This window comes from Abramis brama (genome assembly GCF_963993115.1).
Source record: "Abramis brama genome assembly, chromosome: 6".
Taxonomy (NCBI): domain Eukaryota; kingdom Metazoa; phylum Chordata; class Actinopteri; order Cypriniformes; family Leuciscidae; genus Abramis; species Abramis brama.
This window is the reverse complement of record NC_139968.1, coordinates 12936278-12962918: the sequence shown is the minus strand read 5'-3', so window position 1 is coordinate 12962918 and position 26641 is coordinate 12936278. Positions and strand designations below refer to the sequence as shown.

General features: G+C 38.5%; 2 protein-coding genes across 4 annotated transcripts in view; both read left to right on the top strand.

Annotated features, from left to right (window-relative positions):
* Positions 1-1790: 1790 nt before the first annotated feature.
* Positions 1791-11800, top strand: LOC311084506 (stonustoxin subunit beta-like). Its single transcript, XM_084116596.1, has 4 exons — positions 1791-1904; positions 4442-4608; positions 7429-7494; positions 7713-11800. The coding sequence occupies exons 3-4, from the start codon at positions 7437-7439 to the stop codon at positions 8258-8260; spliced, it is 606 nt and encodes a 201-aa protein (XP_083972722.1). The 5' UTR covers positions 1791-1904; positions 4442-4608; positions 7429-7436; the 3' UTR covers positions 8261-11800.
* An 887-nt stretch (positions 11801-12687) lies between these two features.
* LOC311084499 (NACHT, LRR and PYD domains-containing protein 3-like) overlaps positions 12688-26641 on the top strand; it is a 59169-nt gene continuing 45215 nt past the window's right edge. For 2 of the 3 annotated variants that reach the window (XM_084116570.1, XM_084116569.1), the window contains exon 1: positions 12688-13130. The gene's annotated coding sequence lies outside the window, so the exon portion shown is untranslated. The remainder of the gene's footprint in view (positions 13131-26641) is intronic. The other variant, XM_084116568.1, reaches the window with a different exon arrangement.

The window sequence follows — 26641 nt, the reverse complement described above, 5'->3', positions numbered from 1 at the left end:
GACTTTTTTTTTTTTTTTTTTCAAGTACATGTTCTCATCTGTCAGTCACTGCAAGTATAGGCTAAACTGCTTTTTCTGTGGAACACTAAAGGTAATACTGTGCAAAATGTCTACAAAACAATAGTAGGCTATTATTATAAATAGTCGAATAATCACAATAATATTATACATTATTATATTTAGCTTCCTTCTGGGTCATTTATCAGCAGTCTGTCCTTCAAAGTTTGTCTCTAGAGCACAAACACGCACGTGCGCTGTGAAGGGTCAATGCATGTAAATGACTCACAGGACGCGTGCATTACTGATATATGCATGTAGATTCACGTGCCCCGCGCTGTTATATTGCTCACGTCTGAATTTAAACTCATATTCGCGGTGAGTCATATACCACACTAGAGCTCTGCAAGTGATAGCCTACGTCACGCGGGGAGCTGTCAATCAATTCCAGTCTATTATTGCGGTGACATAAAGCACGCAAACCAGAATCTCAAATTCATGTTTAAATATGCTATGTGAATATCGTAGCCTACAGCAGGTTCAATCAACTGTGCTAAAAAAAATACTTGAGCCGTACGGTGGTGTTATTCAGTAATGGGTAAACAGACATTTAATCTAATTTAATAGAGCTGGGGCGCCATCTAATGGTGGGCAAACTTTTGGCCTACATGGACACTGGCATAAAGTTGTTTTTTTGTCGCTGGACATTCGATATTCGCAAATATCGAACGCAAATATCGTCTCTAGAGTGACATACGGCATACGTTTCTAACTTCAAAAGCATTTGAAGAGAATGACTTACAGTCTATCAATAGCCTATCCAATGTCAACCCAACTTTATGCCCGTCTTTATGACTTCCGGTTGCGATCGAATGTAGATTTATAGGCCAATGTTATTGGTGCTATTTGCAGCTAATCGCACCTGTTTAGCACTTCTCATGTGTCGTTTATTATTATTATAATAAAAAAAATACCCCAAAGCGCATAAAAATCACATACAATCGTTATAGTATGTTTAGTAGCTTCATGTTTCATGTTTATGAACGTTTCTCTGGGTTAGTTTTTTACAAAGACAGTGTTGCCAGATTGGGACGGTGATTTCCAGCCCAAAAGATCACCAAAACCGTGATGGTCCTCACTGCAGAACACGAAATCCAGGGGGAGGAGTTGGATTCAGATCCAACTCCTCCCACCCCCTGATCCCTAAACCTACCAATCTCCACCCCTTAGATCTGGATCCAACTCCGCCCCCTGGATCTCGTGTACTGCAGTGAGGTGCTACTGCCAAAACCCGCCCACTCCAAGAAAAAAACGCCCAAAATTTTACTGCCAAAATAATGTGATATAATTTTATTACCATGTCATTCAAGGTTGATAAGCACCATTTTTTGTATCTCCTTAAAACAAAATAACGATGATAAAATAAAATAAAAAAGAAATCAATTTTCCAGGAAAACGGATCAAAACAGGGCAATAATTAAGGATAATTAGCAAATATGACTAAAATGTACAGGTGGACACTGTCAAAACGGCAATCAAGAAATGAACCGTTGACTTTAACCCTCGGAAGTAGCCTACACACTGCAGAACATAATGCAGAATTTAGCAGTCAAAACTGATTCATTGTTGATTCAAACCTTTTTCAGCAGCTGTCAGGGACAAGTAGAATGCATGCAGTCTGGACGGTGTAAAAGTTGCAGATGTTAGGCTAGTGTGCACATGACCATGGACAGGAGTCGTCCCATGAGCACGTGATATGAGCTGAATACTTGCAGGGAATGATCTTTATCTGAGTCATAACAGCGATCGCGGAAGAGAAGCACAGTGGAAGCCGCTAATACTCATCAGATCGCGTAAATCAGTGGAGAAATAATAGAAGTGATTCTGTCTAAAGAAATATGAAACGTGTAAGTATAGTCTATATAAATATTTATCTAAATATGCACACTTTTGGAAACGCCCTTAATGGATGCAGTTTAGTGAAGAACTTTTAAACCTCAGCAGACGTGACTGAATATGAATTGTATTCAAAATGCCACAATACGACCAATTTTGGTCTTCTAACATAAATTAAGAAATGACTGTCACTGTAACAGAGTTTTCTCATAAAACAGTGTTCTAATATGAAGCTTTCTAATGATACAGTTTATCAAGTTCAAATAAGAGTGAGATGGTAATAAAATATGGTTTCTGTCGTTTTAGGCAGCCTAGCTCTTATCACGCTTATGTATGTTCAAGTGTTCGTTTTTTCTAATAAGTTTGGTTTTAGTTGGCTATTTGATTCTATAAAAATAAGGTGTGGCGTCATGATTGACAGCTGTGATTGACAGCTTCTCTGAGTGATGTATAGTCACAGAGGCACCAGCAGACTTATTTGGGAGCTTTGGGAGGAGACTGAACTTTAACTTTAACTTTTGATTTTCCATAACTGTGATTGTACAATTAGCAGACATCAAAATTGGAGCAGCGAGGCTGCTTAAAGGGTCACGACACCCCCCTCTTTCAGCTCAAGTCTAGCTCACAATCTTTTTGAAAAATGCAACTTAATTGGGCGTGGTGGCTGTGAGAAGAAGGGAGAGGAGAGGGTGTGGTATGGCACGGCAGGGGAGAGGGGGGAAACTGTCATCGACTGTCACTAAAAATCAGTGGTAAAACGTGAGGAAATGCTAGATTTTTTTATAGCTGGCAAAGTTATAGTCTAATGAAATACACTGACACCTTATAATTGTATTTAAAACATATAAATGCACATGTATATGTATAATTATGTCATTATAAAATATATATTTGTTTATATACACACTATAAATGCATATATTTGAAAATAAAATAAAAAATCGCTTAAAAAAACCCCGTTCAGTAGCCTACATATCCTAGATCTACGCGCCCCCTAAACCCACATAATAAAGATGTATACAGTGACATAGAAATTTGCACAAATTAAGCATACGTTCCATACAATTGAGGTATTATCGAAATATCTAAATTTCTAAACGGTCAGGGTTACATTTTAGACACACACACACACACCTCTGAAGCGATAGAAAAGTCCTCGGGACCGCATCACTCGCAAGACGAAACATGCATTGGTGTACAAGGCCGAAGTCCACCATTCTCCCGTTGAGTGGTTGCTACACACACACATAGTTTAGATGTGTCCGTGGTTGATGGCCAACCAGCCGCCCGCAGTCAGAGTCCATCCCGGGCAGCATCGCGGGGAAAGATGCACTGGAACTTTTGCACCACGAAAACAAACGCGCGTCCCATCATTACCTAATAATAATTAAGAGAAAGTGTCTTCTCATTGGATAAAAAACTCAGCCTCATTAATAATTATGAGACACCGATGAGTCATCAAAGTACTATAGTGCTCTGCCACATCACAGCCTGTGACGTGGACACAATGAAGATTTTAAACCCGGAAGACGAAAATAGCATATAAAAACTAAAATTTAACCATTTTCCCCCTACTATTAAATCTAACAGATGCTAACATTGTCTTCAATGGTGTTCAACACACATACCTCTGTTAAAATCTCAGAAATTTTGGTTAAGGGTTTCATGACCCTTTAAAAAACTTCTGGGGTGTGTGCCTGTGATTGAGTTTATTGTTGATTGTTTTTTGGGAGTATGGATGGGACTTTGATACCACGGCTCCACCACACGTTCTCTTTTTTTATTTTTTTTATTTTTTTTTATTAGACAATAGACATAACATACAACAATTACAACAATAACATGACATCCAAAAAGATAGCAATCAACAATATTGATTTTCACCACACGTTCTCTACTAGGCAGACTCTGGCTCCAAATGACATCATTAGCGCAAGATGGCACTAGTCATCTGACATTTTGGCTTCACTTTTCTACAGTGGAAGGTAGCTGAGACACGTCATCCATCTTTTTTACAGCCTATGGTTATATCGTGCAGTGAATGTTGACAATAATCGGGCAAAAGGTGCGCTCCTTGAGTCCTGCACTCTCAGCGGGTTAAGATTGGTTTAATGATAAACTGACATCTGATTGGCTGAAGAGTATGATGTACCCACATGAGTATTGAGAGCTGCCAAGAAAGTCTCAAAATACACACAAATCCAAGCCGATGCACACACGGATGGCAATTTGCAAATTTTTTCACATTTTTGGAGCCGTGGTGTGCCGACTTTTTTCCTTTTTTTATAAAAGAAGAATCAACAGATAAAATTCTTTGAAATTTATTTTAGCCCAATTTAGAATAATATCCAATACATTTTTACTACTTTGAACACTACTATGCTATAGTTCATAGAACTATACTACTATGAACACATTTGACTGAAAGTCACACTGCTTACTGAAAGCTTTGCTTAATTATTACGCAATGTTTTGTCAAGCATTAATAACAAAGGGTGTTGTGCTCAGATAAAGCTCAATTACGTAATAATATACTGTTCTATTTCAGATTGTCCATCTGTAAGTTCACTGATCAGTATTGTGAAAGTGTGGCTTCAGCTCTACAGTCATCAGACTCCTGTCTTAAGGAACTGGACCCGAATAACAACAACTTGAAAGATTCAGGAGTGAAGCTGATCCACTGAAGAGTCCAAAGTGCCAACTGGAGAAGCTGAGGTAATTTTAAAATAGTAAAATTTTAAAACTATATATCGTCACTGCCAGATGGAAATCTTGTATGTCCAAATCCTATACTTTTCAGAAAAAAAATAACCCTGTTAAAAACCCTGTAGTTTTTAAATAATTGGTTGGTATTGTGGCTTTACATTTGGTCAGACATGTGCCATTATATTATTAACATTCTACCAAAATCAAGCTCAGATGGAGTTACAAGGTTTTTGGCCAGCTAATGTAGAAGTTAAGCATTGTGTCTGTCATTAGACCAGCCATATCTGAGGCAGTAAGTACATTGCATTAGTTTTCATTAGGACTGGACAATAATTAAATATCAATATATATCGCGATATAATTTTTTTCAATAACGGTGATATGATTTTTAAACACATTTCCGATATTTCAATACATTACAGGCATGGGCTACGTTTACGTTTTCACTTTTACTGTGTGATAAATATAAGCAGCACGGCACACAACGGCCAGGATTTTCTGGCCCGTCGAATCCCTTCCAAAGCGGGCCAGCTCGGGCTAGAGGAGTGGTTATGATTCGAACAGAGGCGGGGTTTACCTGAGCCGGGAGACATCATGGCAGCACCGGATGATTCTGTCAGCCAACATCAGCATTAAAGACTTTTAAAATAATTTACCTCAAAACTCACTTTCATGTTTGATTGCCTTCTGTTTGTGATCTGATGTGGACTCTGATCACCGTACAAGGTAGAAATATTTATACCCGATGCAAAAGAATATGCACGCTAACCATTACAATAGTAAACATGGTAAATATGAACGCTTGAAGAAATCAGACAAATCATAATGGCTATCACAAGCATGTTTTTATTTTATCTGTCAGTAGCCTACGTCTCGTCTCTTTATACCGGACTATCATAAAATAAAGCAACTTTTTTTCGGGAGCTTCCTCTGTTTCTCTGACTAAAAATATCTGTAGCCTACTGGGAGTCAAGAGAGTGCTAAAGCTCCTCAGGTCATATTTTTGGTGGCATATTTGTAGAAATTATCATTCTTTCTAAATGTGATGTAGCCTGTAATGTCCTGTAACTTCCAAATAAACAGAAACAGCCTCGACTGAATAAGTAAGTGTGTCCTCTTTCTTTTATGAAATAGACCTAACGGTAGCTTAATTTATTTCTGTGTGACTAATGTGCAATTTTGACATAAATTAATTCATTATGATCAGTGTATCACTTTTTATTGTAAACCTGTGGTAAAACATCAATGCTTGGGTTTTAAATATGCAAGTAAACAACAAAAATGCCAGCAAAGGGTCGCTTTTATCATGTTTGTTTTGCAATCACGCTGTTTCCAGTGATTTCTTTCTGATTAGTTTTCTGTTTAAAGCCCTGGCTCGCACTGAGCCGACAGTGGAAACGCTGCTATTCAGATTCATCCATCGGAATGAATTCAGGTGGTCATCAACACTCAAAATGTCCCTCAGCAACATGTGTTTTTGTTGTTGCTCACTTTTTTTTTTTTTTTCCTGTAGCAACTCTGAGCACTTTTCATTTTCTTTATCCTGGCTGAAGCATTTTTTTCAGTCTATAAGAATAATATAATCAACCTATGTTAGATTATAGTTTAAAGTTAAAGATATTAATATTAATAAGTTGACTCTTATTATTATTATTTGATGGTGATTTCACATATCTTGTTTGTATGAAGGCTAAATACAAATAAAATATTAACATAATTTATTTGTTCCATTTTTTTTTTTTTTTTAATATTGTATAGTTTTATAGGAGGAGGTTTCAAAGACTTGGCAAATAAATTTTTCAGAAGTTTGTATGGTACAGGACATTCATTGTGGGCGTTCTTGGCAGTTTTTCCTGAGGCTTTTATATTGTTCAATTATATTGTATCGCCTGAAATTAAGAAATTAGGGTATATATAGGGTTATTATGATCCATATAAAATATATCTGTAAGCGGCAATTAGGGGGGCCAAGTGCATCAGAAGCAAAGTGATGAGCTAAGCAAGCATGGCAGGGAGCATCAGAACATAGTGATGATTAATGACAAATTAAGTTTTAATGCAATAGGCAGTAGCTTTGCCAAGAGATTGCATAAAATACTATCAATATCATTTTTTTGTTTGTTTTTAAAAATGTCATATCTCTTGACCAGTAAGTGGTGCTGTGCATAAACTGTGCAAGTAACCTCAGGTCATGGTTGTCATAACACACACCAAGTTTGGTCTGAATATGCTGAAGCATTGCAGAGATATACTGTAGCTTTACATCCATTTTGGTGTGCTCTTCGTCTAATTTGTTGATGCGCTATATAAGAACGGTTTGGTCTATTGAAAATCTTTTGATTTCGAAAGTTTTTGCCAGCACGGTCTGATTATGATATGAGCCAATGCTGGTGAAAAATGGACCAACCATGTAGGATGAGTTCAATAAAAGTTTTTTGAAAATTTACGAAAAATTCAATTTTTCTTAAAAACCTTACAGTTCAAAAGTTATTGGCACAAGCATAAGTGCAAATTTGGACAATTGGTGGCACTTTTAGTTTTGATTGAAAGACTCCAAATTTGCTGTGGTTAATGTTCAGACTGTCCTCTATCTGTTTGCCAAATTTAATAACTTTCCCACAGTAACTTTATAGGCTGCTAAAGAGCAACAGCAGCAGAAGAAAAAATCTTACGGATACAAAAGGTGCCTTCGTACCTTTAATAAAGCCCTTAATAAAATACAAAAAAATTGTTTAGTAAAGGATGAACAGAAAAATATGATTTATTATATTTAACGATTATTTACTGTATTTTGTTCGTGTTTTTAAGACTTTTATTTCCATTTGACAGTTTGGATCATGTCTTTGATTATGGATTATATCGGAGAGACCATGAGTAAAGCAGAACTACAAAAATGTAGGTCAACACACACATACTTTTTCTTCACAGTACACCATTTTACAATAGACCAAGGTCTAATAAGGTCATTATTTACAGAATAAGGTCTCGAATATAAAATGTTTTGACTGTGCATGCGGTCAAAATATTTATGTTTAACCGAAAAGTAAATCCAAGGCCAATCTGATTCTTGAACATATTTTGGGGTCTTATTAATGTTGTTTTCTTGTGTGCAGATTTCTTTGATCTCACATTGGATCCAAACACGGTACACAATCGTCTCTCCGTTGTAGAGGGCAACAAAAAGTTTGTATGTAATCCAGAACCGATGTCACATCCTGATCATCCAGAGAGATTTGATGGCCTTCCGCAGGTTCTGTGTAAGGAGCGTCTGACTGGACGCTGTTACTGGGAGGCTGAATGGAGTGGGTTGGGTGATATGGTAGTGTCATATAAAGGAATCAACAGGAAAGGAGAAAGTACTGACTGTAGGTTCGGAGCCAATGAAAAATCCTGGATTCTGAGCTGCTTTGGGGAGAAACTGATTGCCTGGCATGATAATATGGGAACACACATACCTCCCCCATCACCTCCCTTAAACAGAGTAGGAGTGTATGTGGACGAACCGGCCGGCATTCTGTCCTTCTACAGCATCTCTGACACACACGCACTCAGACACTTACACACATTCAACACCACATTCACTGAACCCCTCTATGCAGGATTTGTGCTTTATACTAATTCAGTGTCTCTGTGTGATGTTGAACCAGAGGTCGACCGATAGTGGATTTTACCGATAACTAGGTTAGACCTCACTGGCCTATAACCGATTAATCAACCAATAGTTTTCTAAATAGATTTTGAATAAAAAAACAAGACATAAAATTGTGCTGAACTTTATTACAAAAATTTAAAAACAGTACTGAAGCTGTACTGTACTTTTTCAATATAACAAAATTAATATATTAATTATACCTTGATCATCCATGTTAGTTCATAGTGCATAAATTAATGTTAAGAGAAACAACTTTAAAGTGTAAAAATTTGTTAGTAAATGTTGAAATCAACAAATGAACAAAACGTTTATTAACCTTTGTTAATGTTACAAATAAACTCTTATTGTAAAGTTTAACCATTTCATATAAATCCAAACAGTCATGCTTAAAGATGGCCATCTTTAAATATCTATACAAAGGCCATAGCATTAAAATAAGACACATTTTAAATCTGAAGCAGTAAGTGTCAAAACAAACACCAGAAGGCATCATTAGCTGCGTTTACATGGACACTTATAATCGGATTGACGGCTCAATCGGACTAAAAAACCTTCATGTAAACACCTTAATCGATCCGATTGAGCTCGATCCGAATGAAATTTCGATCGGATTGAAAGGGGTGGTTTATCCCTTTTGTAATCCGATCGAGAGAACATGTAAACACTTGATCGGATTGAAAACCGAAACTGAAAGGACTGCGCATGTGCAATGACGTTAACTAGCGTAATGACGCGCGGAACGAGCTGTTCTTCCTGTTGAATAAAGTGTCATATTAATAAGTTTCCCGTCATTCTAAAATTCTCATTTCACTCGCGCGTCTGTGAAGTGAAGCAGGACAACGTCCCACCAGTCCTTGTTTTGTATTCTCATCAACAGACGACTGGTTTTGGCCGCGGGTAGGGGCATTTTTCCTGCATGATCAATAAGCAGCACGGCAAAACGGTTAATATGCTCTAAATTATGACCAGAGACGAATTAATATTACGTCTGCTTTTTAAAACAAATAAAGAACCAATAGATGAGAATATTTATGTGCGAAAAGCGGGAAACTCTGTATATTCGTGCAGTGTGCGCATGTCAAAACATCAGATCCGATTTGAAACTTGTGACATATAAACGCGCACATCAACCCGATTACTTTATTTATCATTCATGTAAACACCTTGTTCGGATTCATCAATCGGATTGATTTCATTCCGATTGTGTCCATGTAAACGTAGCTATTGATGATTTTTATTTGGCCTCTAGAGGCCGCTCTCATACTGTATAATGACAGCTCACAGGTGCTCCAGCAACGGACCCAACCTTGAAAAACTATCGGTATGGCTTTTTGTCAATAACCAATTGTTCCAGCGGTTTTATCGGTTGGCCTCTAATATCCGGTACAAATGTATACGTTATATAGCAAAATGTTAAAACTAGTGTCTTTATTTTAAAGAAATATAGCTCACGTACACTTGTGGTTTAAGTTTCAGATATTAAAAAAATATTGAGGTTCTGCTAGGACGCAGCATGAAAAAGTACGTAGGCCCTGTTTACACCTGGTAGTAAGATACGTTTTGGTCAATCAGATCACAAGTAAACGAAGGAGACACATACCCGTTTACACCTGGTGTTTTAATCCGTCTCTTCAATCCACTTTCAACCACTTCTCCTGATTTCATCGAGCGGAGGGTCTATGGGCAGGTAAATGGATGGGCTTTTTCAGATCTTTTGATCTGATGGACAGAATAAAGTCATCCAAATTTACATATAAACGCAACCGAAAACGACAGAAAACATACAGAGAGCAGCAGCTTTCGTTTCTGCTCTGACAGCCGCAAGATCACGCCGAACGTGTGTGTTAGAAATCAGGAATGGTGAGTGAACATTGTGCTTGGTACATTTTTCATCTTAAAAAACAAACTTGTGTCTTCAGCCAACAAAGTTTAAATCCCGTCTGACTATTGCGCTTCTGATAATGTTTACGCATTAGCTCAGTAGGCGGAGAGCAGGTGTTCTTTTGTGGCTGTTCGAATGCATTCGACCACATGAGCGTTTACACTATAAAAAAGCAATCCGGTCGAATGCGTCTACCTCTGGAAGTGGTCGAAAGTGGACAAGCTCAAAACATTTTAGACCCTGTTTACACCTGTATTTAGCGTCGGTCACTTGTGATCCGATTGACCAAAACACATCTAATTCTTCCTATTTCCCACATTTTACTCTTAAAGGTGAAGGATCAGAGGGATTTCTTCGCAACCGTACATTTGTGTTGTTTTATTTTCTTTCTTTTTTATGTTCATTAATTCATTTATCTAATCATTTTATTATACAATTTAATCAAAATCATTTATAATAATAATTTAAACCATTTATATATGAACCATTTTATTGATTCATTCATTGATCAGTTATTTTATTATTTTTCCATTGTTGTAAATTCTTTTAGTTTCAAGTGGTTATTTGTCTTCATGAGTAAGAGATAAGAGCATGTCTCCATTTCAAGGGTTTAACGTCACAGGATGATGTTGTGAAGCAGTAATTTACACCACTATTGCTTGTATTTGTGCTGGTGAGACGAAGTCTTAGCATTGAAACACACACAACTAAGATTATTCAATAAACTCTGATCATTTTACCATCACTTTGTCTCCTGCTTTCTGCTTTTCCCCATGTTCTCTTCTTCTTTCCTTCATCTGCCTCTTCATCTGGCTGATAAAATACTTTTAATACAGTTTTGGGTACTAGACCTGTTGGAGCCATTTTCATGCAATTTGTCCACTGGGTGGCGCTCTGACATGGTATGTTAATGACACCCAGGTAATGAGACAACAGGTGTGTATTATCAATAATAATTGCAAAAAACATGATTCACACATGCGTAGACAATTTCTCATGCATGAAACAAAATTCACGTGCAAAAAAAAACTATTCACGTGCGTGAAATAAAATTATATATTCATAAAATACATTTCACAAATGCAAAACACAATTCGTAGATATACAACTGTGCACAAAAAAACTTTGAATGTTTAAAATTTTAACCACACCCCTACATTTTTACATTTAATATCCCTGTGTCCCTCTCTCTCATAGTCTCTCTTTCATTGTAGATAGCATTTTGAGGAACTTTATATATTTTTTCACACACGTGAATTGTTTTTTGTGCACGTGAATTTTGTTTCATGCATGTGAAATTGTCTACGCATGTGTGAATCATGTTTTTTTGCGTAACTTATTATTGATACTGATCTGGCTCCATATTCATGGAGTTTGTACGCATCAAAAACTTGCTCACTCCTGTTACCAATAGAGGGTTTTCACAACTCGTCATCAATCCGGAAGTTGGCCATTGGCAGCACTGAACGTAAACAATGCCACTGAACTGAACGGACTTGCAAATTTGGCTGATTATTGCTGCTGAAAAATGGTTGTGTTTTGGTCTGTACTAATAGGTCGCACCGGGAAAAAAACATTTGACTATATTCTATATACAACTGCCAAAAGTTAAAGAAAGGAGTGCAAAAAACTGATGAAAGAAGGTGTTTGTGGTTGAGAGGCACAGCATCAGCTCATCAACACATGTGTAAATGAAGCTTTGACTATGGCTAAAATGTTGACGTAAAGTAGTTCACTATGGCTACGTTCACACTGGCAGTCACAATCCGATTATTTTTGTATCCGATTGGAATCTGATCGAAAATGATGTCCACACTGTGTATCGCAACTGTTCAAATACGATTTGTGTGTCCATGCAGCTCTTTCGTTTTCCATTGGTTTCTATGTCAATGATGTTGCGTTGATGGAGGGGTTTGCATTTGCAATAGAGATGTTGTCTTATTTAAATTTTACAACAAGCTGGACTACTGCGTCTTGAGCCTGCTGCAGTACTGTAGCCTAGTATGCACAGCTTTATTGAGCAATAGAATCTGGGTAAAATCTCTGCGTGGCGGGGGGAGCTTCCACTCGACCTGTCACTCAACTCGTCACCGCTAGGGGGAGCTGCCACTCGACCCGTCACCGTTAAATGCACCTGCCTCGGGACCTTACACAATATATAAGGTATTTTTTAAACAAAATGCAGCGCGTATCCCCTGTAGCTAGCGGGCAAGAACGGTACGCACAATAAGTCAATATTCACCATTAACTAAACGCTTTTCACATGCCTTAGCAGCTAAAGACACTCCGACTGATGCATGATCAAATAGATAGTTAGACATGCATCCCGCGTTTACTTATTTAGCCTACCCATTTGCATTGTTCTTGTAAAAAAAAAAAAAAAAAATGCGTTTAGGCAAAGTAAGCAGTGAGCATTAAGTAATAAAAACTTTGCTTCAGTGACCATTTTAAATCAAAGACTCTGCTTCAATGATCTGCGAGCACAAAGTATTAAATAAACTTGCTTCCAAAACTGCGACCCCACCCCCCCACCTTTTTTCTTCAAAAGAAGAAAACAAAGGGTGTAAGACACCATTACACGGAAGAGACGATTGTTGATCGTACGTGAAGGGTTAATTTTGTTTGAGTATGTTCATTCGCTGTTTAAGAGTTTTATTCAAGATATATCTCCTTCATATCCTGCTTCTAAGCGCATGAAGCAAAAGCTTCTTTCGTTATTGTTTGTGACTGAAAGCGAGAAACCAGACGGCTAACTGGTTATTGACTGCAAACATTCATTTTTAGTTATTCGTGGATGAGACTGATTTCCGAGAACCGAGAAACTCTGGATCAGGCAGCACACAATATCCCCGCGGTCACCGAGGAGAGAAGACTACAGGACTATCAGCCGCTTCTAGGGAGGAAACTGTTACATGTTGATGAATAAGGACGCTGCTGAATAAGGATACCATGTAACAGAAGCCGCGGGGTTCATCTGCCTGAAAAACAGGCGTTCAGGTGATCTGTTGATTTATTTTGGTTCATTAAAATGAAGAGGTCATTTCAGGGGTTTTCATCCACACACACACACACACACACACACACACAGTCGCAATAAATAACCTAAACCACGTATCATATGATATTGTCAACATGGTATGAAGCACAATAGTGGGTCATATGTATAGGCGTAATTTGCGGGTGGGACATGTCCCCACCACTTTTTGCTAAGGTCGATATTGTCCCTACCACTTTTGAAACATCTCGCGGCACGAATGTACCAATACAAATAAATAAAACATCTCCAGTTAACTAGCAGAGCATTCATTTAGTTCGTTTGTAAGAGGCGATCTAATGCTGAAATGTGTTGTTTTTGAAATCAAGTGATCAAAGTGCTCGTTGCCGCTGCGAGCAGTGGCGCGGATACTGTGTTCTCTTGTCTTACTGTCTTCACTCGGACGCGCGATTCAATCCGTTGTGGAGATTCTCTATTCGTTCCGGTGAAATTACAAAACAAAATGCATACAAACGTATGCTTGCCTGATATACAACCACTGATAAACATAATCGGTTTTAATGAGAAAAAAAAACGAAAAAAAAAAACTATACGAATGTGGATTAGAACCCAGAACCTCTGACACGCTTGGCAAAAGTTCTACCACTGGACCATTTCAATATACACGTTTTTATAACGGATTTACCCATGCCAACATATAACCTCATTAAAAGACAAATTAAACCCATGCACCATTTAAATCGATTGCTGGACATCGTAATGTTATTGTACATACAATAACATCCCCCCTAACATGAATGCCTTTAAATGCTCCTGAGACACTGAACTTCTTAGCCTGTTCTTAACAAATTTCAGTGTTGAGGCTTCTCTTACAGGCGATCTGAGTGATTGAGATTGTCAACAGGAACGTATATGACAAACCAATTACATGGTAGGCCCTACACTGTAAAATCTAATTAGTTGGACTTGCTAAAAAAAAGCACGCAAACCGATTGCCTTAAAAAAAACAAGTGAAATAGGAATAGTATGTGGTACTGACAAATGCTTAGTTAGTATAGTTCACTTACACAAGAGTTCTATTAACTAAAAAAGAACTGTAGAGAGTACTTGATAATTTACTTATTATAAAATATAATTGTTACCATTGTTGTGTTTTGCAGGCTGAATGTTGAAGTCTGTGTGACTCAAGTATGATCAATTGCAAAATTGTCACAAATATAGAGGGATTATATCAACAGTTAAAAGTTTCACAAGGTGTTTGTTTAGGACATAAGGGCAATTCCGTGCAAAACTGTCACATCCATAACGCCAACTAAATACCATGGCATTGTGTTGGCGTTATGGATGTGACAGTTTTGCGTGGAATTGCCCATAAGTGTTAGCAACAAAATTATAAAAGATCATTAATTGACAAAATATAGTTATGTTATACATCATTCATTCATTCATTCATTCATTCATTCATATATATATATATATATATATATATATATATATATATATATATATATATATATATATATATATATATATATATATATATATATTAGGGGTGGAACGGTACACAGAAGTCACGGTTCGGTTCATACCTCAGTTCAGACATCACGGTTCGGTACGAGTTCGGTACAATGGAGGGAAAAGCAAAACAAAAATGCAGAAGCTTGTGCATGTCTCAGGCTGTACCACCAAAGGAAAATGAATGTCTTAAGCCTTGTATTTTTTAAATAAGATTTATTAATAAAGTAAAGGCATAGAACCAGTTTATTTGTAGTGCACTGACAATAGTTTTATATAATTAGTTTATTAATTAAATTACTAAAAAGACAAAAATACATTGAGATATGTTATTTGGTAATTGTACCTGAATGAATTGAAAATTAATTTGCTACATTTCAGATTAATATATTTGTTTTCCTTAAAATTTTAATTAACAGTAACTTAAACACTTTGCAGTTTAAATGATGTCCTGTAAAAACAAAATGACGGAGTATGTTTTTATGTTTACACACACACAGACTTTTCGATCGCGATCGCGCCTCTCTCTCTCTTTATCTCTCTCACACACACACACGTGACACACACACACACACGCATACAACATAGCCTATTCCAGAATTGCAAATTGCAATCTTTACCTCGCAGCCTGCTTCAGAGCTAAGGCGTGGCTACAGATTAGGTGTCCCTAAAGAACCCGCGTATCTAACAGTAGTTCCGCATTACATTAATTAATTTGCACGCGAGTTTTATTTATTTTTATACCGTGTATTCTCCGTGTAAATTTATGTACCGAACCGTGACGCCCGTACCGTTTCGGTTCAATACGAATACATGTACCGTTCCACCCCTAATATATATATATACACTATCGGTCAAAAGTTTTAGATCGGTAAGATTTTTAATGTTTTTAAAAGAAGTATCTTCTGCTTATCAATGCTGCATTTATTTGATTAAAAATACAAACATAAACAGTCATATTGTGAAATATTATTACAATTTAAAACGGCTGTTTTCTATGTGAATATATAGTTAAGTGTAATTTATTCCTGTGATCACAGCTGTATTTTCAGCATCATTACTCCAGTCTTCAGTGTCACATGATCCTTCAGAAATCATTCTAATGATGATTTGATGCTCAAGAAACATTTATGATTATCAATGTTGAAAACAGTTTTTTACATTTTTATTTCATGATGCTATGATGAATAGAAAGCATTTATCTGAAATAGAAAGCTTTTGTAACATTAAACACTACCGTTCAATAGTTTGGGGTCAGTAAGAATTTTAATTTTATTTTTGGGGGAAAGAAATAAAATAAATAAATACTTTTATTCATCAAGGATGAGTTAAACTGATCAAAAGTTATAGTATAGACATTTATAATGTTAGAAAATATTCTATTTTAAATAAATGCTGTTCTTTTGAACTTAATATTCATTAAAGCATTTTGAAAGAAAATTGTACACAACTGTTTTCAACATTGAAAATAATAATGAATGTTTTTTTAGCATAAAATCAGCATATTAGAATGATTCCTGAAGGATCATGTGACAAAGAAGACTGGAGTAATGATGTTGAAAATTCAGCTTTCATCTGAGGAATAAATTACATTTTAAAATATATTAAAATAGAAAACAGTCATTTTAAATGGTCATAATATTTCACAATAATACTGTTTTTTTTTTTTTTTTTATCAAATAAATGCAGTCTTGGTGAACAGAAGAGACTTCTTTAAACATAAAAAAATCTTGCTGATCTAAAACTTTTGACCAGTAGTGTGTATATATATATATATATATATATATATATATATATATATATATATATATATATATCAGTGGCGGCTGCTGGTCTTTAAAAGAGGGGAAGCTCATTTTCGGCCAGATCATAAAAATTGTCCATTTATTTATACGTAAATTCTGCCCTACGTTCCTTTTCAAGAAAATGCTCTGTGACCCTTGTCGTACCAACTAGGCGTCTTTTCCAGTGACTTGACCAGTGTCCTCTCAATGGCCAGCAGAGTTAGGTATAATTGTATAAATGTAATAATATAATAAAGGTATAAATAATAATATAATAAAGTATAATAAAACTAATAATAATAATATTTTTTAAATTATTTTAATAATTATTTTTTAATTATTACTAATAATAATATAAAAAATATAATAAGTAATAATATAATAAAGATATAAATGTATAATTGTGTGAAATGTATTATGAAAATTGGCAAGCAATTTTGACAAGCAAATACCAAGAAATAGGTTGCAGCAGTTTGTCTTTCGACTACAGTTGAGAAATCCGCGATGGGACTGAGCTCGAATAGCTTCAGCGTCAGCGACTTTTTATTGTATGAAATCGCTGTCAATCAAAAGGAGATGCAGCCTTTTGACAGACCCTCCAATCATCACGCAGAAGCCCGGAGTCCAGGCCAGCCCACTCCTCCATTCACCCCCAGAGACGCTGAGCGTCCGTGGGCGGGACATAATTGCAGCATTTATCCAATGACCGTCTAGTTTCGAAGCACTGAAAAAAACTGTTCAAAGCAGCCCCATTGAAGTCAATGGACGCTGGGCTTCAACAGGGAAATGCACTGTGACGCTACGGGAATGTATGAGAAGGAAATCGAGTCAGCCGACCTGCTATTATGTAGCTGATTCTGAATGAACTCGTCTTTGAGAACGTGTTCTAACGCATTTTTAGTTAATAAAATGTTAACACAATAGTACATATTTGACCATTATTTTTTTTGACATTATAGGGGAAGCCGAGCTTCCCTTGCAGTCTTAAAGAAATCCCCACTGATATATATATATATATATATATACACTGCTCAAAAAAATAAAGGGAACACTTTTTAATCAGAGAATAGCATCAAGTCAGTTAAACTCCTGGGATATTGATCTGGTTAGTTAAGTAACAGAGGGGGTTGGTAATCAGTTTCAGCTGCTTTAGTGTTAATGAAATTAACAGCAGGTGCACTAGATGGGCAACAGTGAGACAACCCCCAAAACAGGAATGGTTTTACAGGTGGAGGCCACTGACATTTTTTCCCTACTCATCTTTTCAGATTGTTTTTCACCAGTTTTGCATTTGGCTAGGGTCAGTGTCACTACTGGTAGCATGAGGCGATACCTGGACCCTACAGAGGTTGCGCAGGCAGTCCAGCTCCTTCAGGATGGCTCATCAATACGTGCCATTGCCAGAAGGTTTACTGTGTCTCCCAGCACAGTCTCAAGAGCATGGAGGAGATTCCAGGAAGACAGACAGCTACTCTAGGAGAGCTGGACAGGGCCGTAGAAGGTCCTTAACCCATCAGCAGGACCGGTATCTGCTCCTTTGTGCGAGGAGGAACATGATGAGCACTGCCAGAACCCTACAAAATGACCTCCAGCAGGCCACTGGTGTGAATGTCTCTGACCAAACAATCAGAAACAGACTTCATGAGGGTGGCCTGAGGGCCCGACGTCTTCTAGTGGGCCCTGTGCTCACTGCCCAGCACCAGGGAGCTCGATTGGCATTTCCCATTGAACACCAGAATTGGCAGGTCCGCCACTGGTGCCCTGTGGTTTTCACAAATGAGAGCAGGTTCACCCTGAGCACGTGACAGACAGGAAAGGGTCTGGAGAAGCCGTGGAGAATGTTATGCTGCCTGTAACATCGTTCAGCATGACCGGTTTGGTGGTGGGTCAGTGAGGGTCTGGGGAGGCATATCCATGGAGGGACGCACAGACCTCTGCAGGCTAGACAATGGCACCCTGACTGCCATTAGGTATCGGGATGAAATCCTTGGATCCATTGTCAGACCCTATGCTGGTGCAGTGGGTCCTGGGTTCCTCCTGGTGCACAACAATGCCCGGCCTCATGTGGCGAGAGCATGCAGGCAGTTCCTGGAGGATGAAGGAATGATACCATTGAAGGGCCACCACGCTCACCTGACCTACATCCAATAGAACACCTCTGGGACATTGTGTTTCGGTCCATCTGACATCACCTGGTTGCACCTCAGACTGTCCAGGAGCTCAGTGATGCGCTGGTCCAGATCTGGGAGGAAATACCCCAGGACACGATCCGTCGTCTCAGTAGGAGCATGTCCCGACGTTGTCAGGCATGCATACAAGCACGTGGGGGCCATACAAACTACTGAGAACCATTTTGAGTTGCTGCAATAAAATTTCAGCAAAATTGACAAGCCTGCTGCATCATTTTTTCACTTAGATTTCCGGGGTGTCTTTGAATTCAATCCTCTGTAGGTTGATTATTTTCATTTCCATCAAACGATGTGGCATCCTTTTGTTCATAACACATTACCCAGTTCATATTAGTATAGATATCCAGCATGATATTTTTCCCCATTGAGATCTGATGTGTTTTCAAAGTGTTCCTTTAATTTTTTTGAGCAGTGTATATATATATATATATATATATATATATATATATATATATATATATATATATACACACTTCTCTTTCTCTGAAACCGAATAACTGATTTCTTGTTGCAATCACTGCATCAATGGGAAGAGAATTACAATAGTATAAATTAAGTTCCAAGTGCCCAACCAAATCATCTCCATAATGGTGACTAAAAACATTTTAGGAAAATCAACATCAATTTAAGCTTGTGTGATGTTCTCTCAAATTTTTCAGTTGTATTAAAATTTCAACATTCAAGATGACTTTGGGAAATGAGTGAATGCAAACAGAGAAAAATAACTGCAGAAGTGGAGGAAATTAGTGAAAAGTCCATTAAGATTTTCCCCACCTCAAAAACCACACTCAAACCAATCAATTCATCTTAACTTGGGTTTTCTTAGTAAACAAAACATTGTATGTGAATAGTGCAGATTTCTAGATTTTTACAATTAAGTTAAGACATTAAAGGGATAGTTCGCCCAAAAATGATATTAAAGGGTCACGACACCCCCCTCTTTCAGCTCAAGTCTAGCTCACAATCTTTTTGAAAAATGCAACTTAATTGGGCGTGGTGGCTGTGAGAAGAAGGGAGAGGAGAGGGTGTGGTATGGAACGGCAGGGGAGAGGGGGGAAACTGTCATCGACTGTCACTTAAACTCAGTGGTAAAACGTGAGGAAATGCTAGATTTTTTTATAGCTGGCAAAGTTATAGTCTAATGAAATACACTGACACCTTATAATTGTATTTAAAACATATAAATGCACATGTATATGTATAATTATGTCATTATAAAATATATATTTGTTTATACACACTATAAATGCATATATTTGAAAATAAATAAAAAAATCGCTTAAAAAAAAACCGTTCAGTAGCCTACATATCCTACGCGCCCCCTAAACCCACATAATAAAGATGTACAGTGACAGAAATTTGCACAAATTAAGCATACGTTCCATACAATTGAGGTATTATCGAAATATCTAAATTTTAATAACGAGTGATTTAACAGAAGGCAAGTAAAACGGTCAGGGTTACATTTTAGACACACACACACACACACACACCTCTGAAGCGATAGAAAAGTCCTCGGGACCGCATCACTCGCAAGACGAAACCTGCATTGGTGTACAAGGCCGAAGTCCACCATTCTCCCGTTGAATGGTTGCTACACACACACATAGTTTAGATGTGTCCGTGGTTGATGGCCAACCAGCCGCCCGCAGTCAGAGTCCACCCCGGCCAGCATCGCGGGGAAAGATGCACTGGAACTTTTGCACCACAAAAACAAACGCGCGTCCCATCATTACCTCTCTCATCTACTACGCGATATCATAGTTTGACATGTCTGTCATTGGAAAGTTCCACGTGGTGTCATGAATAATTAAGAGAAAGTGTCTTCTCATTGGATAAAAAACTCAGTCTCATTAATAATTATGAGACACCGATGAGTCATCAAAGTACTAGTGCTCTACACAATGAAGATTTTAAACCCGGAAGACGAAAATAGCATATAAAAACTAAAATTTAACCATTTTCCCCCATTAAATCTAACAGATGCTAACACTGTCTTCAATGGTGTTCAACACACATACCTCTGTTAAAATCTCAGAAATTTTGGTTTAGGGTTTCATGACCCTTTAAACCCATGATTTACTCACCCTCAAGCCGTTCGAGATGCACATGTCAATCATTTTTCAGACGAACACATTTTCAGTTATTTTAGAAAATGTCTTAGATCTTAGATCTTAGATTAGTGGTTATAATGTCAAGTAATGGGGTCCACTCCTTCAAGTCCCAAATCCATGTGCATGCATCCTTCACAAAAGTAATCCGTCCGGCTCCAGGGGGATAAACGAAGGCCTTCTGAGGGTAATCCGTGCGGTTTTGTCGTAAAAATATACATATTTCAAACTTTATAAACAAAAATATCTGCCTTCCGGTAGCGGTCGACGCGCGTTCACGGAGATGGATGCTGACGTATGACGTAGGACGTAGCGCAGGAAGCGTCGTGACATTGAACGAACGTAGAGGTTTTTTTTGCTCTGCTCTCTGGCTGCGCTGTCACGTTCGTTCTACGTCACGACGCTTCCTACGCTACGTCCTACGTCATTCGCCAGCATCCATCTCCGTGAACGCGCGTCGACCGCTACCGGAAGGCAGATATTTTATATTTATAAAGTTTGAAATATGTATATTTTTACGACAAAACCTTCAGAAGGCCTTCGTTTATCCCCCTGGAGCCGGATGGATTACTTTTGTGAAGGATGCATGCACATTTTTGGGACTTGAAGGAGTGGACCCCATTACTTCACATTATAACCACTGAAAGATCGAATACATTTTCTAAAATAACTGAAAATGTGTTTGTCTGAAAAATGATTGACATATGCATTTCGAACGGCTTGAGGGTGAGTAAATCATGGGTTCAATATCATTTTTGGGCGAACAATCCCTTTAAGTAAGTTAACTAAAAAGTGTTAGTTAGAATCACATTGTACTGTGAGAGGATGAGATACACACAAATGGCAGTTTTTGCAGCAGGAACAGGTCCTGTTCTCCAGTTCTACCTCTGGTTTAAGTTTTACCTCTGGCCTTTAGCTTTATTATTTGACCAACGTTTGCATATACACTCACCTAAAGGATTATTAGGAACACCTATTCAATTTCTCATTAATGCAATTATCTAATCAACCAATCACATGGCAGTTGCTTCAATGCATTTAGGGGTGTGGTCCTGGTCAAGACAATCTCCTGAACTCCAAACTGAATGTCAGAATGGGAAAGAAAGGTGATTTAAGCAATTTTGAGTGTAGCAAGGTTGTTGGTGCCAGACGGGCCGGTCTGAGTATTTCACAATCTGCTCAGTTACTGGGATTTCCACGCACAACCATTTCTAGGGTTTACAAAGAATGGTGTGAAAAGGGAAAAACATCCAGTATGCGGCAGTCCTGTGGGCGAAAATGCCTTGTTGATGCTAGAGGTCAGAGGAGAATGGGCCGACTGATTCAAGCTGATAGAAGAGCAACTTTGACTGAAATAACCACTCGTTACAACCGAGGTATGCAGCAAAGCATTTGTGAAGCCACAACACACACAACCTTGAGGCGGATGGGCTAGCCCAGAACAGCAGAAGACCCCACCGGGTACCACTCATCTCCGCTACAAATAGGAAAAAGAGGCTACAATTTGCACAAGCTCACCAAAATTGTTACCACTGTGCAGGCTGGTGGTGTAATGGTGTGGGGGATGTTTTCTTGGCACACTTTAGGCCCCTTAGTGCCAATTGGGCATCGTTTAAATGCCACGGCCTACCTGAGCATTGTTTCTGACCATGTCCATCCCTTTATGACCACCATGTACCCATCCTCTGATGGCTACTTCCAGCAGGATAATGCACCATTTCACAAAGCTCAAATCATTTCAAATTGGTTTCTTGAACATGACAATGAGTTCACTGTACTAAAATGCCCCCACAGTCACCAGATCTCAACCAAATAGAGCATCTTTGGGATGTGGTGGAACGGGAGCTTCGTGCCCTGGATGTGCATCCCACAAATCTCCATCAAATGCAAGATGCTATCCTATCAATATGGGCCAACATTTCTAAAGAATGCTTTCAGCACCTTGTTGAATCAATGCCACGTAGAATTAAGGCAGTTCTGAAATCGAAAGGAGGTCAAACACAGTATTAGTATGGTGTTCCTAATAATCCTTTAGGTGAGTGTATATTTTTTCATAATGCTACAGTTGTATGTTTTGTAGCAGAAAAGTTTCATATAATGTATTTCTTTATTTTATTTATAAAATTAATGTGTGTGTGTGTGTGTGTGTGTATATATATAGATTATACTGCAATACGTCATTTTTGTTTAGAATGCAGACTTTTTTTATATAAAGTAACAATTGGACTCTTTGTAGAAAACTCAGTATGTGATATGTTATTTGGCTATATTATATAAATCATTTTTCTTTTTGAAATATGTTAAAACTAAATATTACAGGATAGTAAAAACAGATTTGTGACTTAATGAACAGATTTGCTGTCCTTGGACATTGGACTCAGGAGCTGGAAAAAGGTTTGGCCTTTATCTTTGCAAACACATATGTGAACATGAACATGATGAAAATGCTCCTGAACACTAAATGTTCCTCTTATTTTCAATCTACCCCATTCATTTTCAATGGACAGTCATATTTGACCAATAAAGCTCAGATCAATGTCTTCTGCCCTCGGTTGAGTGTGTGGCTACTCAGCATATGCAGCGAGCTAAACAGTAAGAGAAGGTGGTTCCAGGAATAACAGGACACAGTTTTCTTCTTAGTGTATTTACTGAAGACTTCTCTTTTGATTGTAAAACTGTGAACATACAAGCAAATTTCATTAAAAATACATTATTTAACAAACCAAGACTCATTGCTGTGAATTTAAATACTGGAAGTGATCAGAGTTCAAGATATAAGAATCACAACATTACATCTTTAAATGATTCAGTTTGCCACCATGTGGTTGGGGAATATACTACAGTTAATTGCAGTTCAAAATACTGTTCAACATATCTGTAAAAATATAACAGGTCGACTCTTTCCTCTTTAGATAGATTTAGTAGAACATGAACTCGGCAAGCCTTAAATCAAAGCTACAGGTCGACTCTTTCCTCTTTAGATAGATTTAGTAGAACATGAACTCGGCAAGCCTTAAATCAAAGCTACACGGTAAAACAAAAGCTACTTGTTTTACTTTTGACAACCTGTATGTACAACCTGACGACCTGAGTTGAGTAAAAGCAGTGTTCACATTGACTTATTAGATATTGTACAACAGAAGCTAGCAACATTAGCTTGACTTAGATCACAAACAACCTTTTTGCTTGAAAGAGTTAAATAACCTCTTAAGTACCAGAAAAGTAACTAAACATTTAGAAAACAAAATTGGCCGCTAATAACTTACAGATTATGGCATGTCAAAGCTTCCCAAAGATATAAGGGGACTGAGAAGAGTGAAGAATGTCAACACCTGACCTCCGGACATTTTCTCACACCGCGTGTAACAAACTTTTTCCCTGCTGCGTCAGCACATCACAACAGAGCACCGAGAAGAACACGCGATATAATCCATGAAGAAGAACCCAAAAGAAACACTAAAGGAGATACTGACCCCAAGTGGGAAAATAAAGAAAAGCACCAGCGAACTAATACAATACTATAGAACATAGAGGGACAGAATACTCCCCGTCTGACATCTGTAGAATGTCATCCATAACTAGCATGTAACTACAGATAAAATACAATGAAACAAAGTACCTGATTCTAAGTACTGTCTTTAGACACCAATAACACAACCTCACTTATAGGTCTTGTGTAGCATCTGAGTTCCCCCTTGCGGAAAATCTTAACCTCTATTTTCCTGACAAGTCCATCCTCACTTGGGAAGATTTTGGTGATGAGTCCAAGTGGCCAGTTGTTCCTATGTTCAAGTGCCTCCTTTAGCAGAACAACATCTCCTGTTTGCAAATTTGGTTTTACTGTTTTCCATTTGCGGCGGTTCTGAAGTCCTGAGATGTATTCCCTTTGCCATTGGCTCCAGAAAACATTTGCAAGGTATTGCACGCACCTCCATTGCGCTCTAAAAAGATCCCTGCTCTCAAACTGACCTGGTGGGACTGGTGGGGTTGCAACTTTTTGTGTGAGTAGCATGGCAGGGGTAAGAATGGCTGGATTTTCTGGATCTGTAGAAACTGCCGTGAGCGGACGAGCATTTACTATTGCAGTGACTTCAGCCATTAATGTCACTAATATCTCATGGGTAAGTTTTGCATTTCTATGTTCTAGGAGCATTGCATCGAGGATTTTGCGTGTGACCCCAATCATGCGCTCCCAGGAGCCACCCATATGAGATGCATGTGGGGGGTTAAAATGCCATTTGCAGCCAGAGTCTTTGAGAAAGCTGTGAAGTTTGCTGTTGTGACAGCCCTGTTTGTCTATTTGCAGTTCTTTGCAGGCGCTCACAAAATTTGTCCCACAATCAGATCTAAGAAGTTTGACTGCACCCCTGATGGCGAAGAAACGACGGAGGGCATTGATGAACGACGACGTGTCCATCGATTCTATGATCTCAATGTGAATGGCGCGTGTGCTGATACATGTAAATATGACTCCCCATCGCTTAGCATCCGATTGCCCACCACGCGTTTTTCTGACTGTGACAGGCCAGGGGCCGAACACATCAAGGCCTACATATGTAAAAGGAGGGTCCGTGGACAACCTGTCCTCAGGTAGCTCAGCCATGATCTGTTCCTGTTGTCTGCCCCTTAGTTTGTGGCATGTGACGCAGTTGAATATCACTCTGCTTACTGCTCTTTTACCTCCCACAATCCAAAAACCTGCAGTCCTGACTGCCCCTTCAGTAAAATGTCTGCCCTGGTGGCATACTTTCCTGTGGAAGTGTTCTATAATGAGCTGGGCAAGGTGGTGCTTTCCAGGGATGAGTATGGGATTTGTTTCGTCTGATGTCAACTGTCCACGTTTTAGTCTCCCACCCACTCTAAGGATTCCATTTGTGTCGACAATAGGGCTCAGTTTGCTAAGTGGGCTTGAGTTTTTAAGGGGCACACCTTTTTCAACTTGTCTTATGTCCTCTGCGTAAACTTCTCTTTGAACAGTGTGAATGATAGTGTTCTTGGCTTGGTTGAGTTGTTTTTCAGCTAAATGTTCATTACAGCTGTGCCAGCCATGACAGGAGCTCTCTATGTTCGGCTTAAATGACTGGCAATGTGTTGGAGTTTGGATATAGCTTTAAGTAGTACATTCCAATTTTAAAACCTTTCAAATCTGACACTACTGAGTCTATCCTTTGAGAGAGTGGTGGCACAAGTAGTGACCTCAGGTCGCAGTTCATTGTCAGTCTCTGGGTCTACAAGATCAAACAACTCTGCCTGTGCTTGGCTTTTTCCTGAATTGGAAAGGAAAGCGGGTCCACTGATCCATGTGGAGTTAGAGAGCTGCTCAGCGGGTAGTGCTCGTGTGGCATGATCAGCAGGATTTAAATGAGTGGGCACATAATGCCATTGGTGAGCTTGTGTGAAGCGCCTAATACATTCCACTCGATTATGCACATAAACATGAAAGCGTCTCTTTTTGTTAAAGATGTAACCGAGCACTACCTTGGAGTCTGTGTAGAAGTTCACCTGTTCGACAGCGATGTCTAGCTCCTCCAGGACTAACTCGGCCACCTCCACAGCCAGGACTGCTGCGCAAAGTTCGAGCCTAGGTATGGTGATGTCTGGTTTGGGGGAAAGCCGTGCTTTGCCGAGAAGGAAACCCACTTCACTGTGTCCATCTCTATCTGTGAGTTTGAGGTAAGCAACAGCGCCCACTGCCTTAGTGGAGGCATCACAAAAAAACATGGATCTCCTTAGTTAGAGCTGCAGATAGTGGTATTGAGGTGTACATTCTGGGGATTTCAAGTTGTTGTAGATATTTGAGTGAGTCTTTCCATTGTTGCCACTGTTGTAATTGGTCTTTAGGCAGTTCGGTGTCCCATTCACAAATGTCAGTGGAAATGCCTCTCAGTATGGCCCTGCCTTCTACAATGACTGG

Excerpts from the sequence above, each read along its gene's own strand:
- LOC311084506 (XM_084116596.1), top strand. The coding sequence starts at position 7,437 with ATGTCTTTGATTATGGATTATATCGGAGAGACCATGAGTAAAGCAGAA. Across the intron at positions 7,495-7,712 it reads TAAAGCAGAACTACAAAAAT|ATTTCTTTGATCTCACATTG; the intron begins GTAGGTCAACAC and ends TCTTGTGTGCAG.